The sequence below is a fragment of the Cyprinus carpio genome, chromosome B23 (genome assembly GCF_018340385.1).
Source record: "Cyprinus carpio isolate SPL01 chromosome B23, ASM1834038v1, whole genome shotgun sequence".
Taxonomy (NCBI): Eukaryota; Metazoa; Chordata; class Actinopteri; order Cypriniformes; family Cyprinidae; genus Cyprinus; species Cyprinus carpio.
The window spans coordinates 15,217,615-15,235,618 of NC_056619.1; the positions used below are offsets into that span (position 1 = coordinate 15,217,615).

Below are 18,004 nucleotides of genomic sequence, written 5' to 3' on the forward strand. Positions count from 1 at the left end.
TTGATATGAATAACCATCATACATACTGCCAATCCACATGGCAGATTAGATGGTGAAAACCTGCATGCCAGTCATTTGTGCAATATGTAAATAAAGCTATTCAAATAAAAACAGCCTGCCTTCTGCATCATCACACAAAAATGTACCACTTTACCATATGCCAGTAATATCTCCTTTCATTTGAATACATCCAATAATTGTGACAGTATAGCAAATATCAGATTTTGATGGCCTGTTTCTGGTTTACCACAGAATTGCAAAACAGAATCTTGCTGCACAATATGTATTTGCGATATCAGAATTCAGTCAAATGTCATAATTCTGTCAAATCATTCAGGCTTGAAACATCATTATGATGTTTTGATCAGCTCTTTTTACCTCTTCTGGACATGTCTAATAAATGTACGTTAATTTTTACTGTACGACTCTTGAAATATGGTGCTTGTATAAGCCTCATGTAAATATACTACACATTAATTTGCTGTCAATCATCCAACAAATAAACAAAACATACGTAAACAGATGACAGGTGTACATGGGGGTCAAAACAACTCTTGGTAAGCAAAATATTAAAATGTTTAATAAGCAATAGGCATTCAACTGGGTGTTCTAGGTGAGCAGCTGTCTGACACACCAGTTCTCACACTCACTACACAATCTACGTCGCCATTTTACAAACCTATTCACACTGCTGCTTATTCATTCTCGCGTCCCCCATCTTCAAGAATACCTCTGCCGCACTGACCTGCGCTTTGACAGACACCGTACACTAATCACTTCGGGGTACATATGTTCCATTTATTTATATAAACGTATATATCTCTATTTATTTCCTGTATCCAACAGAAAACTATTTCTCCTTTAATATTCCGTCACAGTTGAGCATGAGCGTGTTTTAATTTAGTTCCCATTCAAGGGGCGACCGTTATTACCACGATTCAAATCTAAATAGACAGGCGTGTGAACAAAAGCCTGCCGTTGAGACAACAAAGCGGTTGGTCTGAAATGAATAAATTATTAACACAAATCTCATATGTAGGTTCTCTCATACTAGTGCCTGCCTCCCTGTGTGCTCGACTCGCAAAGTAATATCCTGCTATGTATCGTTATGATGTATAGCCTAAACATCTCCAGCACAATACAGGCTATACAACCAAACAAAAACAACATTATGAGGAGTTCGATCACACCTGCATTTTTCAAAGAGTAACGTTACGTCTGTGTGTTTTGTTTGTATTTGTACAAATGTGACTGACAGACTATGCGTACGTGTAGGTAATGAATGTGGTCAATAAACTCGTTATGCAATTTTTAGTCAAGTCATTTATATATGTATAGCGCATTTTTACACTAACTAACATTGTTTTAAGGGGCTTTACAGAAAAAAAACATGACGTTAATGTTTATAATAGCTTCGTCGCATATACAGTTAATAATACAGTTAACATTTTGCGACGATATAAACAATCATGTGGTTTAGATTTGCGATGTAACGTTAGTTTCGCTTTACGTGACCTACTGTATGTAACTTATGCAGATTTAGATATCCTACCTTTTATGGAGAAGTGTGCGATAATAATTAATGTTTTGGGACGATATAAACAATCAAGCAACCGACTTTAAAGTCAGATTTATGGGTGTAATATGTCACTACTGAGGGAACAACCTCGCCACGCTGTTTCAGATCAAGAAAGATTTGCACCATTTAGTTCCAACAAACTTCTAATAGATTACCTCGCGTTACCTGAATCCATACAGGTGAGAAAGACATTAAATCCCTCGGGTGTGCGGGTGGGTTTGAACTCTAGATGTTTTTTTAAACACTGAATATCATGTCTTGCTGCCATACTAAACAAAACAGCCCATGTATGCGAGTATATTCACCTCACAGCCATACACAAACTTCTGGCTGACAACTTAACGTAAACGTCCTATTGGTGCGGTAATATGAACTGTCGCCACATGTTCATAGACTGACATAAATGATACTTTGCAGGCTGGTCCTGAAGATTTTCACACCGAAACTCGTCTTGAAAGTCTGCCCACACTGCTATTGTTTGACTTCTAGATGCAGTCACCGCTCGCCTGACATTCATGACATCTGAGCCGAGCTCAAAACAACACCCACTGTAATGCTTTAAGTAGTACAGACAGCATTTAGCCCATTCAGCTCACTCGCAGTATTTTTTTTTTCAACCACCAAGCAACAAACGTTACTATCTTCCAATAGTGCTACTGACACCTGGGTTGCAAAATAACGCAAGTTGAAGCCAACAGTAGTACAGCTAACAGTTACAAGTAACGCGCTTGTATGCGACCCTCCGCGCTAATTAGCAACCTAGCGACGACTGCGACTCTCGAAAGCTAACTCACTAGCCAGCATATGTTAAGTGAGCCAAAACAACCCAACTCAGTAGCAGCGTTGCTGCGAAAGTTATGGCACACGTTTAAGGTTTAACTCCGCACCGGTGCGTCGCTATTGTTTTCCCCCAAACACTTGAAGGAAGCACATTGCTGGATGTTGTCTCGCTCTCAGCAAACCGTCACTTACCGTTTGAAGTGCTCGACAATTTTTTCCTCTCGTACATTTTCTGGTAAATTCCCCACCCATAAATGTCTGGTTTCCCGGACCATACTGCGTTTTGGTGTCCCCCGATCATACAGAAGATTTTGCTGAGTTAAATCCGGCTGAACGTGTGTTGCGGTTGGCGAGTAGTTCCTCTGACTCGACACTACGGTCGGACCCGCTTGCATTTGAAAGCTGTGTTGACTACGAGAGCCTGAACCTTGCTGTCGAGGAGCGCGCTCCGGTTCATGACGAGATCGCGCATATGCAATGAGCACTCGGAATACCACATGGATCAAATCATCGGACATGACATTTAATTGTAAATCACTTTTAAGTGTTAAAATGTGCATATACGTTGGATTCATGCCCCGGTTTAGATTGCAAGGTAAAAGTCAGATTGGTTGACTTTGCTTTAGTATGACATTTGGACGCCTGTTTGTAGAAGAACATGACTTTAAAAATGCAAGTTAATCATAATCTTGGGGTGTAAAATGTATGAGACGTGTGGTTTACCGCAGACTCTTTATTCATGAGTCAGTGGCAGGACGGTGTTGACAGTATTAGCTTCAGTACTGCTGCTTTGTATACGTTTGCACATCCATTTGTTTTTCTTCAATTTGCTTTTGGGTTTGGTTTGTTTTATTTAAGATTGGCAAGTCAAAACAAAAGACATAACGAGATCCTCTGTACTCGGGAACTAGTTAATTTAATGCAGATATAATTGAATCAACTCTCTAATAATAGCCCCGTGCGTCTGTATTTGTGGGAGATTAGTAATCGGACCATCTCCCAGTCTTAACTACAACAAGAACGATGCCTTTAACATGATTAGTTAATTGAAAAGACAAGCGTCGCGTCGAATGTAAGCTTAATAATTAAGGACAGTACAGCCTGTTAACAATTAGGATCAACTGTCTAATATGTAAATAAAGGCGATGATTAATCACTGGCTTATTGTGGCAATCAAATGCAGTCTTGAAACACCCAAGATAATGCCCTATCATGTAAGATTTCCTTATTAAAACAAACATTTGTCTGTTTTCCAACTATGCACGAGGCGTATGATGTGGTTCGCGCATGCGCCAGAATGCGGCAAAACAGGGACCGCAACGGATGATTCGCGCGTGCGCTTTTCACGCCCACATAGAGTTTTGACAAAGAGCGATCACAAACCTTCAGAGTGGCAGAAAATTCTGGAACTTGTACTGAGGTGGAGCAGTTTCTCAAGCTGGATCTTGAGCAAGCCACATAATCTTCAGATTCAGTCTTGAGTCTCTACTGGAATTGCACGGACTTTCTGGATCTGCCTAAATCCTAAATATTTATGGAATAGAACTAATAAAATGTAATTTTTTGACAGTTCTTTTGGGATTGGATTTGGGATTGGTTGCACGTTGGATGTACAAAAACGCACTTTAGGCCTAAACAATATTGTATGTTATACAATAAATGAATCCACTGGATACTTGGACAACAAATGTTCTTTTTTCTTGCTCCTAAACACAAGACGGTGTGGCAAACTTCTAAGGACGTGAAGACATTTATTGCTTTACTATATTGATAAGAATAATTGTAATGTATTTATTCGACAGCGGAAACGACGGGATTGTAAACAAAAAAGCGACAGAATGTGGAATGCGTCTGAGAGAAATGTTTTGTCCTTGTATGTCTGAGCGCTTTAAAACGTCTTAGAAAGAACAGCCTCACTGTGGAGAGTTAAACACGCACAGATTGCATACCAGAGCGATTTACGCGTCATAAACAGAACACACACTCGATGTTCCTGAACGTTCGGTTGTTAATTTTTGGCGCCAGTTATCGAAAGAATGTTCTTTGAAATATGACGCCATTTTGAGCATAACCTAGTGTAGACAAAACCCAGCACAACAAAAGAAATGACAGCACGGCCATTTTGTTTCCAGTGGAGCTATTTTTGGCTCAAATTCAGTTTAATTTCTTTAGCGCTTGGCTGCTTCCAAGGAATTGACGTAACTAAATTGTTACAGGGCTCAAAAATTTTAAAAGACATGATGCAATTATGTAGTGAGTGTAATTGCTACTTGTAACTGTTTTTGTTGCGTTAGTAGTTAGTTGTCTTTATTATAATGCCAGGGTGACTCTGGCCAAATTTGTTACTGTTCCTATCCAAGTCACAGATAATCAAAATGAATATTGCTTGCTATATATATATATATATATAATATATATATATATATATATATATATATATATAGGCCAATAGGGGAAGAGGAAATGTAATTCACCATATGCATATAGATATTGAATAGCTATATTTATTATTATGGAAGGCATTCATGTTTTTTTGATGCAGTACTAAAATGGTAAGAGACTAAATCGTCTTGAAATATTTAGGAATTGAAATGCACATATCTCATAAATACTTAAATGTACTTTTTTTCATTCAAACCACATACCCTCATGGGATTGTTAAATGTACTTTTTGTGTGTGTGTGTGTGTGTGTGTGTGTGTGTGTGTGTGTTTGTGTGTATATATACATATAGGTCAAGTTTGTTTTCATCCAAGCCTAGTCCAGTTTCCTTTCGAAATTCCTTAGTTCTCCCTGATTTCCAGGTCTTTTTAATGGGCCTTTAGGAACGTAGGTGACATGCTGTGAAAATAGAGTATGTTATTACATTTTATGAACAAAGTCTTATCTTCTGAATGCCTTGGGGATCAGATGAAGAGATAAGCAAATGCAATCAATTATTAGTTCTAACCTGATATATGGCTTCCAAAAGGTCTTGAGATGTAAACAGGCATGCAGCTTCACCAGTGAAGCAGATTACAACATGGAGTACATCTGACCAGCTGCCCACTGTAATCAGTAACACAAAAAGCCCACCCAGTCGCACAACAACTGTATTGAGAATCTGCTGGCCAGGCGGATGATGTCGATCTTCTGAAAGATTGATTATATACTCATGATTTGACTCAAATGATGGCCAGTTTTGCAATGAAATTCCAGTGAATAGAACTGTATTAAACCATTAGATTTTGCCAAATGATTGTCTTACCATTCATGTAAACAACCAGCAGAGTGTAGCAGATTGTGAGTGGGGTCCAAAATCTCAGAGCCTCAGAGGTTGATAGAAAGTGTTGGTTTATGTTTGATATAGCAGCAATTCCAGATACACTAAAAGTTATAATTAGGGCACTGCAAAGCCAGGTTAATATAGAACTGCCAGTGGTTAACAGTCCAATGCAAAGTCCACAATAGCGCTGTGTACTATGTATTGGATACATTGTATTCACATGTCGCCATACTCTACTGCACAGGCTTGCCAAGAACCAGCTCAGTCCAACTGCTAGGAGGAGGCTTAACCAGCCTTGTGGTGCCCCCTCATGGAGGAAATTAAGGCTGCAGGTTAGTGCGCAGCCCAGGGAGAACTGGCACTGGACAAGCAGCAGTAACAGTGGGTCATTTATTGAGTCCTAAACAAAAAGAAACAGAACATTTTATCCAGAATGATATCGAGTTGTCATGCACAAATGTATTAAATGTCACAAATAAATTAGGCTCATACTGATCCTCCTGTGATCCTGGCTGAAATGGCTCTAAGAGAGAACTCCAACACTACCAGTGATGCAACGCGAGACCCCACAACTGAAAGAACCACTGTTAGGATCCAGAACTGAATTTTCTCTGTTAGTCCACCATTTAGTCTGTTCCGTCGTTTGATGTCTTTTTCAGGATCTGCGATACTTAAAAAAACAGACAAGTGAAATGTACAAAAACATCAACAAAAAAACTGTTGTATCTTATTATTTATTAAATATTATATAGATTATATCAAACATTTATAATCTTCAGCCATACAGCATGGGTTAAACAACATAGCACATATAAATGTTTACCTCTGTGCCTCAACAAACAAATACGTTTTTAAAAGGTTACGAAGAACCCAGATTCCACAAGCACCCACGAGCCCTGTGATTAACATAAAACACGAGATATATATAATTTAACAATGCAGGGCAATATTAAACCAAAAGATCAATCTATATTTATAATAAATAATCTATTGTTATAAAAAATTCTATCAGTAAACTGACTCCTTTATTATTGAACATTTGTGACAATGTTAATTTCATGACTTACCTTGTAAAACACTATGTAAAGGAATAGCACTTGGTGTTAGCCAAGTAGGAACACTCGGCAGAAACCAGGAAATGAAGGACAACATGCCTATGTTAGTGAGAAACTGTTTAATGCACCATTGATTTGTTTACATAGATACTAGTCAAACTGCCCCCCCACACACATACACAAAACTAAATCTTAACTAATCAAAATGATCAATATTACTGACCTTATTTTGTTATTTTCAGTTGCGTTGTTTGTGAACCTCACTCATGTATAACCTTTATCAAGTGCAGATATGAGAGTTGGAGGTTTAGCAGCACAGTTTCAAAGGTCACTTAGGCCTTGATCAGTTTTTACATCTATGATTTGTTTCTCTACAGCCACACAGTTTTAATCTATTAATCTATTCCCATAATTATTTCTGAGGCCTGTTCCTGATTAAAAATTAAAAAAATATGAAATAAAAAAACACAACATTACATTTCTGCCCTCTGCTTGGGATTATTTTCATTTCCGTTAACTGATATCATGTGTACTTTCCAGAGATTTTACAAGGGGACTTGAACTTTACACTGCATTCACACAAGAGCTTTGAACAGTCAACAATTACCACCCATCCAGAGTAGAACATTAATATTACATTTTGTTGCCCAGCAATGTACAATGTAGTTTATGAGGCAAAATAGAAACATATATGGGATTACATAGTTAATAATAATAATTTATTAAGGAAATTGTAATTGTTTTTTTTTTGGACTAGAAAACAGACACACTCTACTTCAATCTTTCATATAGTGAACCGTATTGGAATAGGACAATCAGACATTATTTTGCGATAGTGTTCCTCAAATGCAGCATCCTCTCCTGCACTGAAGTGATTCTTCCAGTCACCAACCTCACCTATAAAACAAAATAAATATAAATTCTGAAAAATAATAGAACAAATCCAATTTAAATGGTTCATTACAATAATAGTTTCTAAAATCAAAAAAATAAATAAAAATCACCTTTTCTCATGAACTCTGATGCTGTGCGATCAAAGATTGTGTCGGGGATAGTTGAGTAGTTTGCCATGGGGTTTTCTCGCATAGCTGAAAACGCTGTCATTTGCACAATATGCTCTATTGTACTTTTTGATAACTGTCGTTTGAGAAATTGAGCAATGCGGGTTACTTCACGAACAGGGTCCTGAAATAAATTATACAAATTACTCAAATACTCAGACTTTCCATAGGCTCAAAAAGTTATAGCTCACCCAAAAATTTTAATTTGCTGAAAACTGACTCCATTCATGAATGTAGATAAAATAAAATTTTGCATTATATCACTTATGAATCATAATGGGAATCTAAACAACTGATAAAAGCAACACAATTATCCATAAGTAATTCACACGACTCCAGTCCATCAATTAACATCTTGTGAAGTGAAAAGCTCTATGTTTTTAAGAAACAAATCCATCAGGTCATTTTACCTTTAAACAGTTGCTTCTGGCCAAAATATGAATCCATAATAATAACACCTCCTGTGAAAAAGTCCATCCCCTGTTCTCTCACATTAAAATCCATGAACATATTTGTTATTTTTGGACAGTTTTTAGACTATTTTCGTATGCAAACAGTGTTTGATCTGTTTGATCTGTGCATATTTCTCTCCTAATTCAGATGAGATTACCTTTTAACTGGAGAAAGCAATATTATGGATAGAGGACTTTCTCTATTTTATGGTTTGAAGTTAAATGCATCTTAATGATGGATTTGTTTTTACAGACATGCAGCTTGGGAATTACTTTCATAAGATTACTTTTTTTATTTTTTTGTTTTATGTTCTGTTTGGACTGACGGCATCCATTCGCTGCAGAGGATCCATTGGTAAGCAAGTGAATTAATGCTACATTTCCCCAAATCTGCTCAGATGAAGAAACAATCTACATGTTAAACTGACTGAGGGTGAGAGTATATTATCAACAAATTTACATTTTTGGCTGAACTACTTTTTTAATAAGAAAAAATATGTAATATAAATATATGTTTTGCAGAAAGCTGATTGACCTCTTTCATGTCTTCATATAAAATGTAAAGGATTTTCTTGTTATGCCTTTCCTTCCAGTATCCTTTAACATGGTCATACCAGGATCCCCAACCCACTGAAAAAAAATTCAGTCATTAATATGAGTTAATTTAAGATATCATAATTAAGCGTATTCCCATTTTACACAAAACAAGGCAAATGCTGTAGTGAACAGTCTAACTGCAGCATTCATGACTAACATTGCCCTTTCATGAACTTCTCCAGATATTGTGGCCAAGGGCCAGGCTCTGGCTGGTAAAGATGCATGCGATCAAAGTGATAATATGAAACCACAGTGTCCTTTGGATTACGGGCCATATATATGACCTATGGAAAAATGAAGGTGGGTTTAGCATTCACATAATATTGTATTTTTCAACACAGCCCATGAAATCTAACCTTCTAACCTTGCAACCAGCATCCCAGAAAGAACGAGGCACAAGCTGGATGGGGAGATGAGTTTTAATAACACGAGGGGGGTCCATAACCTCCAGCTTAGTTATACCTGTAACATTAGAGGTTTTTTTTGTTTGTTTGTTTGTTTTTTTATGCACAGGATATACCTTGCATAAATATATATATATGTTTAAAGTTGCTAAACAGTGTTTGGTTCTATAAAACACACCAGAACTTGAACCATCAGGAGCAGTCATCTCTAAGAATGGCATGCGCACCTGAGTGGGCGCCCGCTTGCACTTTTCAACATCTCCTTCATTCAGGATGCTATCCACTACTTCCTGTGTCCACGTAGTTCCTTTACAGACAAGATGATTTCATTATTCATATTGCATTGTGTTGTTTTCGTCATGTTGTTTTCAGTCTTTCTGTACTCTACCTGCTTTAGGATACGTGGCAATGAGTAAATCCTCCTCTGACGCCTGGAACTTCTCCACTCTTGGCCAGTACTTCACCACCCGCTCTAGTAATGGGATGCCCTGAATATGACTCAGCCTTTCGCGTGTTGTCCCATCCATATTTTCCTTAAAATTAGCTGTGATTAAGCATATAACCATTTTAATAACTTTTCACCAAAACGTTTCTATGTAAGACTTTTTCTGTGTCGAATGCTTTCATCTCTCGCTAGGACGTCATGACTGAGTTAATGTTGCTATGTATTTAACGATTTAGTAGTAGACTACAAAACGAAACAATGAAGCTGTTTTTAGGAGAAAATAAGCCGTTTTTTTTTTTTTTTTTCATTTTTATACCTGGAGAACCTTGGACTGAAGCAGACGGTGAACTTAATGTGCGTTTTGTTGTTGCTCAACTGGTTTACACACATTGTGATTTGTGACGAAATGCGCAGTGGCAGACTGCGCACTTCCCGGTGCGAGTTGCTTTAAATGTTGTGATAAATGTTCTCAATGGTAGCTAGTAAACTGGGTGCCGGTGATCCGTTGAGCTTTTATAAGCTAATAACCCAAAAAGACGCAATTTGTATTCATTCATTCTAACCAGCATATACTTATTCAATCACCTGCATACAAATAGGCTATATATATGGTTTTGGGCATTTTATAATGAATTTCTGACGTCCACGCGTTCCAGCACGGTGGCTCTATCCTCCCTGCAGCAGATGGCGCTACTGTGTAACGCTTTGGTTCACTGAACGGCTCTCTGACGCTGTAGAGGGAAAATGTGCGTTAGCGTGTGGACTGAGGGAAGCCCCTAGTTAGCCAAGAGTGGAAAACATGGATGATGAGGAGGTCGCCGAGAGTTGGGAAGAGGCCGCCGATAGTGGGGTAAATATGCGATAGATGCGCTTTCCTTCTATCTTCCACAAACAGTCTTTTCAATGTTGACAGCCTCGCGTGGAGCATTAGGCTGATTCATACCACCGGCCTCATGCTAGCGCGCTAGTCACGCCTGTATATTCAGAGTTGGGCGGTAGGCCGCGGTTAAAGGGAAACTGGTCCCAAATCAGATGTTGTGAGATATTTCTTATTTTAAACCAGTGGGTAAAATATAGATTCGATTTTGAAAATGGCACTTGGTGAAGCGACACGTTCGCGCGTCACGTAAAACAATTTGTGTTCTACGCAAATGACGTAACGTAATGAAATGAAACTGCCTGCTAAGTAATGCTAGTTAACTTAGCTTGGGCAACTTCTGAGGAATAAAAAGGGGAAAATCTTTCTTTGCCACCGCGTAAGAAACCAAAGATGGCTGCCGAGAGGGCTGAGACCTGTTGGATGTCGTAGAGAAGGGACTGTGTCTTTTAGATATGTGTAGAATTTTATGAGTTGAATTTATGCGGAAATACGATTTCAAAGCAGAGGAATATCGAGGTAGGATAGTCTCCATTCAGACAGTCAACAGGCGCTTTTCACAAGTTTTCAATTGGTCTTGGGTTCTGTTGTAAATGATACTATGGGGACAGTGTTATTTGAAATTCCACATATCTTTATTTAGTAAAGTAGGATTTTTGTAGTGATTTATGTGGTGATTTGGATGTTTATTTGAAGGTTTGTTTGTTTATGATATAGTTTTAACTTACAGATGGGTGGATCTTGTGAGCGATACTATTGTTTTGTAGATGCATTTAAAAGAATTGTTAACTCAACGATTAAAATAAGAAGAAAAAGCTGTCGTTTACTCGCAATACTGACCTTTTAAAGCTGTCGTTTACTCGCAATACTGACCTTCCGGTCTCAGTCTCTCCATTAGCTTTCATTGCTTTTTTTTCCCCAACAGAACGAGAATGAATCGTTACTGTGATTGTCATTCGTGCCTAACATTTCCGGTTGTTTTCCATACTCGCAATACTGACCTTTTAGAAGAACGTAATTCATAGTTTCACAACAAAATAAAAATTAGTAAATTACTGAATTTTTATATTTGGTGAGATGTTCCTTATGCCCTTGACAGAAAAAAACAAGTTTATCAGTATTTCATATAGCGTTTCTTAACTCTCAATTATTACCATATATATAGAGAGAGAGAGAGAGAACGTGCAATATGTTATCATGTATCATGGCTGCTCTTTTAAAACGTGAGACTTTTTAAAGATTTATGTCAGTATTTGTCTGGCAGCCGAGTCAACACCCCAGCCATTAGGTTCTGTAAACACATCTTTCCCTCAAGTGTCTGTTTAGAAAAGCCTTATATTGTCTACCTACACAAGCAGCACTCTGTAATTTGGCCCTGTCATTAATTTAGCTCCTGCACTAAGGATATATAAATAACTTTGTGAAATTGAAAACTTGCTGCTGGTTCAGAGGCCCCTCCTTGAAGCGGCCTGCCTGTACTGTTTTTTACCTTTACTTTATGCTATATTCTTCCAGTAGAAGGGTTAATTTTATGTGTTTGACTTAGGAAATGGAAAGAAGACTAGAGGAAAAGCTCCGAATTAGTCAGAAAGAAAGGTATGTCTGGTAATCCTTGACAACATATTTTGCTCGGTGTAGCTTGTTTTACTCTAATCATTTTTTGATGCTCTTCCAGACTTTCAAGTGGCAGTCCGAGCCGTTCTCTGATGAGGACAGCGATCGTAATCCAGGATGACTCCCTCCCCGCAGCACCTCCTCCTCAGATTCGTATTTTAAAGCGACCCTCCAGTAATGGATCTTTAGGATCGTCTGTGACACAGACTCGACCCTCCCCACAAGTAAAATCCTTAGCTCAGCGAGAGGCAGAATACGCAGAGGCCAGGAAGAGAATCCTTGGCAGTGCTACTCCTGATGACACGCCACAGGAGAGACCCAATTCAGACCGGTAAAATACTGACATACTCAGTAGAGCGAAACTCTCATGGTTCTGGAAGTTAAAACTGATATTTTTAAATATAATGCATAAACGTTTCCACACATTCCCATCATGAGCTCTGAGACTGAACTACATAAGCTTCTGTAGAAGGCCATAAGTGAGCATAATAATAGCTGAGTCATCAACTTTCGATTTATATTGTGGATTATGGGAAGATCCTTGATATAATGTTTATTATTACTATAGCATACTACTATTAAATTGATCAAAAGTGACAGTAAAGTTTTTTCAATGTATTAAAAGATTTCTATTTCAAATAAAGATCTATTGCAAAGATGAGATAAAATGTATGATGGTTTCCAGAAAAAATATTATAAAAGTGACAGTAAAGTTTTTTCAATGTATTAAAAGATTTCTATTTCATATAAAGATCTTTTGCATATTTGAATGATTTATTGTGTATAATATGACACTGGAGAATGTGGCAATGGAGATAATGGTAATGAATTACCATTTAAAATAGAGTAAAATTTAATATTTTATTATTAAAATATTACAACAATATTACTGTCTTTACTGTATTTTTGATCAAATAAATGCAGCCTTGGTGAACAAGATTTCTTTTAAGAACTTATTAAAATCTTACTGACCCAAACTTTTGAACGGTATTGTGTGTGTGTGTGTGTGTGTGTATATATATATATATATATATATATATATATATATATATATATATATATATATATATATATATATATATATATATATATAATTTATTTATTTATTTTTTTTTTTTTTTTAATTATTATTATGTGTATATGTGTTTTTTGCAGAATATTAATTTTCATACAAGCCAAAAGCTTTTTCTAAATCAGTTAAATATTTTACAGTCTTTCATAGGATATAGTTATTTCACTTGAAAAATTGTACACAATTTTCACATACTTTTATTCAGAGTTTAGAAGGTTATAACTTCTCAAAACTGATTTGTTTTGTTCATGGCTTAAGGATGGTTTACATAGGATGCGTTTTTGCATTATACTGGGCTACTTTTTCAGTGAAAATAAGTTAAACGTTTAAAAAAACTCCTCTCTTGACCTTGCATTTTCTTCCCCAGTCCACTGCCCACGTCTTGTATTTTTCCAAGCAAAAAGATGTTCTGTGTGAATAGCCCCTTGGAGTTATTTATTTTTAAAGGGGACATCAGCTGCTCATTTTCCACAAGGTCTTCATTAAATGTCTGCAACACATGTTGGTTAAAATTCCTTAATGGTTGTTTAAAACACCCTTTTTACCTTGTCAGGAGTTGTTTTGATAATGGTGTCGTTCATGTTTATTTGTATGTTTATGAGTTTATGTTATATTGGGCTACTGTTTTCTCTTTTTTTTTCTTCCCTTTTTTGTGTATTTGGTGGCGCTTTACCATTAAAAACAAAACTAATCCAATGTGTCTTCAGTAGCTCTCATGAAAAATGAAGACTCTTAAGTTCACTTTTACATCCAACTACGAAACCCCTGCATTGCTTACGAGACATTGTTGTTGCTACAGCTGCTCGAGCACAGAGAAAATAGAGGACAGCATACAACTGACTGAGGGCCGAAATATGCTAATACTGGACAGTCCATCAGCAGTCGTGGGCGGGGCCTGAAAATCAAAACAGCTTGATAATTGAGACTATGTAGGTTTTTTTGGGATTTAAAAGAAAAAAAAAAAGTAGTGAATGGATTTTTATCATTGTAGGGTTGTTGTGTCCACACACTGAGACACATTTATATGCAAACACCATGTAAAAGTGAATTTTGCATCCGATGGCTGAAGCCATTTTGTTATTTACGAATGGCTGCTTTAAAATATTGTCAAAATGCTTAGTATATTTTTGATTGTACGTTTTACATATTGTCTATCCTCAATCAGATCCCCACGTGGAAGCAGCCATACACTTTCGGAGGAAAACAGAACAGGAAACCATGTGGTTCGACAGCCAGCAGGTCCAGATGGTACACAAGGCTTTAACCAGCGCAGATAGGAATAGCAGCCTTTCCTGGGAGAACGGGAGAGGTGATAGAGATAGTGGGTCTCCCAGAACACTGTTGAAATTCAGATCATTTTTATCAATATTTAGGATGTGGGATGTTTTTCAAATAGGTATAAAACCCTCTCGAATCCAGCACGGCATGTGTGGAATGTAACGGGGGAAAGAAACATGATCTCGAGGAGCAGATGGGGAACGTTCCCCGCTTTTACACTGTGATGAGGACCTCGCTTCCGGACACTGCTCACTGTGATGTCCAGCCCTCAAAATCAAAATGAAAATAGAGAGAAAAGAAACCGAACTGCGGAACTATTGACCCTTCCTGACGTAACTCAGCTGTCACTGACAGCCAGCCTGTCATGTCAAGCCCTCTGAAGAGACATTTGAATCAGAAGATAACAAGTGCTGGACGTGCTAGAACCGATAAAAGGATGGTATGAGGCACCAGCTTCCTTCAGCAATAATTCTAGAAATATCAGTAATTATTCAGACCTCCCTTCCACACTTTTCTCTGAAGCTTTTGTATTGCTTGTGTTTGTCTTTTGTTTTAATTTTGGTTATTACTGGCTTAGTCTGCTAATTGCCATATGTTTTTAAATGGGTAAGAAACAGTGAGGGTATGTTGTGGAAACTCAAGCTGACTTTAAGGTCTTTATTGTTTACGGTTATCTCCTTTTTTTCTTCTTCTGTTTTTCTTATGTTGTTTTACTCATGGGTCTTCCTCTGACTGTCCTGATTTCTACATAAAGTAAAGAGAATAAAAACAAGAACTAGTAGAGAATTAAATGAGTGCAGCAAATCACATTTTTAAACCATTTCTATGCCTTTTATATGATTTCAAAAGGTTATTTTCAGACCCGTGCATTTTAAGTAAAATCCAACGGAAAGATGACTTGTGTAAATATTTGTTGAGCTGGGAAGAACTGAAGGGAGTGAACCGAGGGGAGGGTGGAGGGTGATGTAGCTGGCTCCCCTCGCCTCATTTCTTTATCAAATCTGCTGTTGGATATTTTGTTTTTCTTTTTTTACTTATGTAGGAACTCAGGTTGTTGTGAGGAAATCTGAGCGGATGGATGAAGTTGTGTGTCAGAGGATAAGTTTTTAACTGAATAATGGTGCAATGTAAAAAGCTTACATGAAGTATGGCTTCAAGATCATTTGAAAAACACCTCTATGACTGGATTACAGAATATCCTATAAGAGATTATTTAACGTTTATTAAAACCTAAGAGAACAGAAAAGTGTGTGTTGCACCAGTGGCTTAACAACACAACTTTAATGGAGTGTTAAGTTGACCTAGTTGCTTTGGCTCTTGCAATACAGTGTCTATACATGAAGAGCCATGACTGTAACTCTCTGCTTTTTTTTTTTTTAATTTCCTTCCTAAACCTTCCTCTCCTGTGCTATCCATAAGTGATATCTCTGCCTCCTGCAGTTTATGGAAATACCCTTTAATCTGATATGTCATTGTTCACTCATTGTGCTGTAACAAATCAGGCCAGACAGGTTGGATGGCCTGCCTGAGAACACAGAAATCTGCCTGTAAATACTTTTCAAAATGCCCATTTAATAAAGACTTTTTAAATAAAAAGATCATTTGGAGATCATTTTTTAAAATATTTAAATGGGGGATTTTTTACTTTTGCCTTTTGCAGCATTATGCAAACTAGTCCTCTTCCGCTAGTAGCTATATGCCAAAATAGGGCTGGCCGATATGGGAAAAAAAAATATCACCATAAAGTTTTTCATGTCAGTCGATACTGATAAATGTCACCCTAACTTTTAAATCTTTATTACTTCATTTTTATGTGGTGAAATGTAATTATTCTGACACACATATAGCGCCTCAATACCATGGTAAAATGTCTCTATATGATTTCTAGATATTTATATGAGAAACAGTACTCTAAATACTTTTTGTATAAATACACAAACGCTATAGCTCAACATAAACTACTGAAATGATATTCTCTAACTCCTTTAATACATTTAACATCATGTCTACATTAAAGGGGTCATGACATGGATTTTTTTAATTATTATTTTAATATGTTCCTTGAGGGTTACATATGATGTTTATGTTTTTTTAATGTTTTTTGATAGATAAATGTGTAAATGTTATTTTTTGATTTTTTTCTGACCTTATTTTGAACGAGCTGTTTTAAGGGGCGGGCCCTCTAAGGCTTGTCAGGAATCGGCCACTGTTATGATTGGTTTATGTAATTTGATAGGTTTAAGTGTTGGGTCCTTTTTGTTTTTGCATTTGTTTGTTTTGTGATTTTGATAAAATTTTAAATGTTGAATTTCCAGTTTCGTGATTATTAATTATTTTATTTTTTGTTTGTGGTTTGGCTGCTGTTGGATCTGGAGTCACCTTTAAACAAATGCTTCTTTCCAAAGATGCAAATTTAACTTAAGCGCAAAACTGGAATATCACATAAAACATTTGCGAATAAAGCACCGTTTCCGTCCAATGAGTGAAAGAGAACAAAATTGTCACTTGTTCCTGTGGCTCAGTGGTAGAGCATTGCGTTAGCAACGCAAAAGGTTGTGGGTTTGATTCCCAGGCAACACATGTTAGGTAAAATGTTAGCCTGAATGCACTGTAAGTCGAATGCATAAATGTAAATGTCACTTCTTTACAAACTGGCACTAAGTATAAATATCTCTAAGAAAACTAGGTGAAGCCACTGAATATAATAATTTTAATATGTAATAATAAATGATTTGCACTTCAGCGAGAGCAGACATAACACAAATAATAAATGCGGTCATTGCTTTTAGAGGTGGATGCTGCTGTTTGGGAACACAGTCATGTAAGACAGTAATTATACAGAAATACTTTGATGACAGACTTTCCTCAAGCATTTCAGAATGACCAAAACAACATATAGATGCTGTGAACGAAACCTTTTATGGTCCGCAAAACAAAAAAAAATACACGTTGAGAAATACTCAGTATTTTGTATTTTGGTTAGCAACTGAATTAAGCACTTTTCAAGGCAATAGGCCCCTTTTTATTTATTGTAAATATAATATTTTTTGGTAAATAGTAAATACATTAGTAAGTAAGTACTTACTAAATACATTACATATTCTGGGGAAATATGTTTCCACCCCTTTTCTAAATCAATCGGAACACCCTTTCAAACACTACAAGGTTTTTATTCTTTATTTATGTTTTATATTAGAAACACCATCACTAACAGTCCATTCTTGTTGCTGGATAATGAGTTTTGTGCCATATATAATAGGCAGACAAGGACAACACCTGGTACGCATACCTCACTAGTGCACTGAGAGGTGGTATCAGATCTTTGGCAACCCTGGATATGTGCATTGGGAGTTGAAATTCTAAAGCAGGAGGTAGGTGTTAGCTAACACTGATGACGGAGCACTGTGTTGGAAACAAGGGTTGGTTCAGGGGCGGCCATGAGGGTGTTTCTGCAAGCTGGACATCCAGACATTTGTACTGCTTTTTGGACTTGCGTTTTCCTCTGAGGTTGCGAAGGCAGTTCAGG

At 37.0% G+C, this 18,004-nt stretch overlaps 5 protein-coding genes across 13 annotated transcripts in view; 1 reads left to right on the forward strand and 4 right to left on the reverse strand.

The window, feature by feature from the left end:
- LOC109098214 (msx2-interacting protein-like) overlaps window positions 1-3,151 on the reverse strand; it is a 28,233-nt gene extending 25,082 nt beyond the window's left edge. For 2 of the 3 annotated variants that reach the window (XM_042750843.1, XM_042750842.1), the window contains exon 1: window positions 2,552-3,151. In XM_042750843.1, the coding sequence (XP_042606777.1) occupies window positions 2,552-2,934 (383 nt within the window). In that variant the 5' untranslated portion in view covers window positions 2,935-3,151. Of the gene's footprint in view, window positions 1-1,884; window positions 2,522-2,551 lie in introns of those variants that run through there. The other variant, XM_042750844.1, reaches the window with a different exon arrangement.
- A 1,871-nt stretch (window positions 3,152-5,022) lies between these two features.
- tmem82 (transmembrane protein 82) lies at window positions 5,023-7,043 on the reverse strand. 2 transcript variants are annotated; one of them, XM_042751383.1, is made up of 7 exons: window positions 6,902-7,043; window positions 6,691-6,777; window positions 6,447-6,519; window positions 6,116-6,293; window positions 5,606-6,023; window positions 5,309-5,487; window positions 5,023-5,199 (listed from the first exon to the last, which is right to left on the reverse strand). In XM_042751383.1, the coding sequence occupies exons 2-7, from the start codon at window positions 6,773-6,775 to the stop codon at window positions 5,116-5,118; spliced, it is 1,017 nt and encodes a 338-aa protein (XP_042607317.1). In that variant the 5' UTR covers window positions 6,776-6,777; window positions 6,902-7,043; the 3' UTR covers window positions 5,023-5,115. The 2 variants fall into 2 exon arrangements, with proteins under 2 accessions (XP_042607317.1, XP_042607316.1); XM_042751382.1 differs by having other exon boundaries at window positions 5,309-5,490.
- On the reverse strand, window positions 6,781-10,106 carry sult1st5 (sulfotransferase family 1, cytosolic sulfotransferase 5). 2 transcript variants are annotated; one of them, XM_042751384.1, is made up of 8 exons: window positions 9,954-10,106; window positions 9,581-9,736; window positions 9,371-9,499; window positions 9,153-9,250; window positions 8,946-9,072; window positions 8,727-8,821; window positions 7,683-7,863; window positions 6,781-7,575 (listed from the first exon to the last, which is right to left on the reverse strand). In XM_042751384.1, the coding sequence occupies exons 2-8, from the start codon at window positions 9,717-9,719 to the stop codon at window positions 7,463-7,465; spliced, it is 882 nt and encodes a 293-aa protein (XP_042607318.1). In that variant the 5' UTR covers window positions 9,720-9,736; window positions 9,954-10,106; the 3' UTR covers window positions 6,781-7,462. The 2 variants fall into 2 exon arrangements, with proteins under 2 accessions (XP_042607318.1, XP_018940515.1); XM_019084970.2 differs by lacking the exon at window positions 9,954-10,106 and having other exon boundaries at window positions 9,581-9,939.
- Window positions 10,107-10,289: 183 nt separating this feature from the next.
- On the forward strand, window positions 10,290-16,076 carry LOC109098378 (SUZ domain-containing protein 1-like). Of its 3 annotated transcripts, XM_042751385.1 has the most exons (5): window positions 10,290-10,487; window positions 12,061-12,110; window positions 12,190-12,459; window positions 14,366-14,509; window positions 14,597-16,076. In XM_042751385.1, exons 1-4 carry the CDS (start codon window positions 10,437-10,439, stop codon window positions 14,475-14,477), a joined length of 483 nt encoding a protein of 160 aa, XP_042607319.1. In that variant the 5' UTR covers window positions 10,290-10,436; the 3' UTR covers window positions 14,478-14,509; window positions 14,597-16,076. The 3 variants fall into 3 exon arrangements, with proteins under 3 accessions (XP_042607319.1, XP_018967482.1, XP_018967484.1); XM_019111937.2 differs by having other exon boundaries at window positions 14,366-16,076; XM_019111939.2 differs by lacking the exon at window positions 10,290-10,487 and adding an exon at window positions 10,572-11,033 and having other exon boundaries at window positions 14,366-16,076.
- A 1,095-nt stretch (window positions 16,077-17,171) lies between these two features.
- atp13a2 (ATPase cation transporting 13A2) overlaps window positions 17,172-18,004 on the reverse strand; it is a 16,963-nt gene continuing 16,130 nt past the window's right edge. For all 3 annotated transcript variants that reach the window (XM_019111940.2, XM_042750107.1, XM_042750106.1), the window contains one exon: window positions 17,172-18,004. This exon is cut by the window's right edge and continues 20 nt beyond it. In XM_019111940.2, coding sequence (XP_018967485.2) covers window positions 17,857-18,004 — 148 coding nt within the window. In that variant the 3' untranslated portion in view covers window positions 17,172-17,856.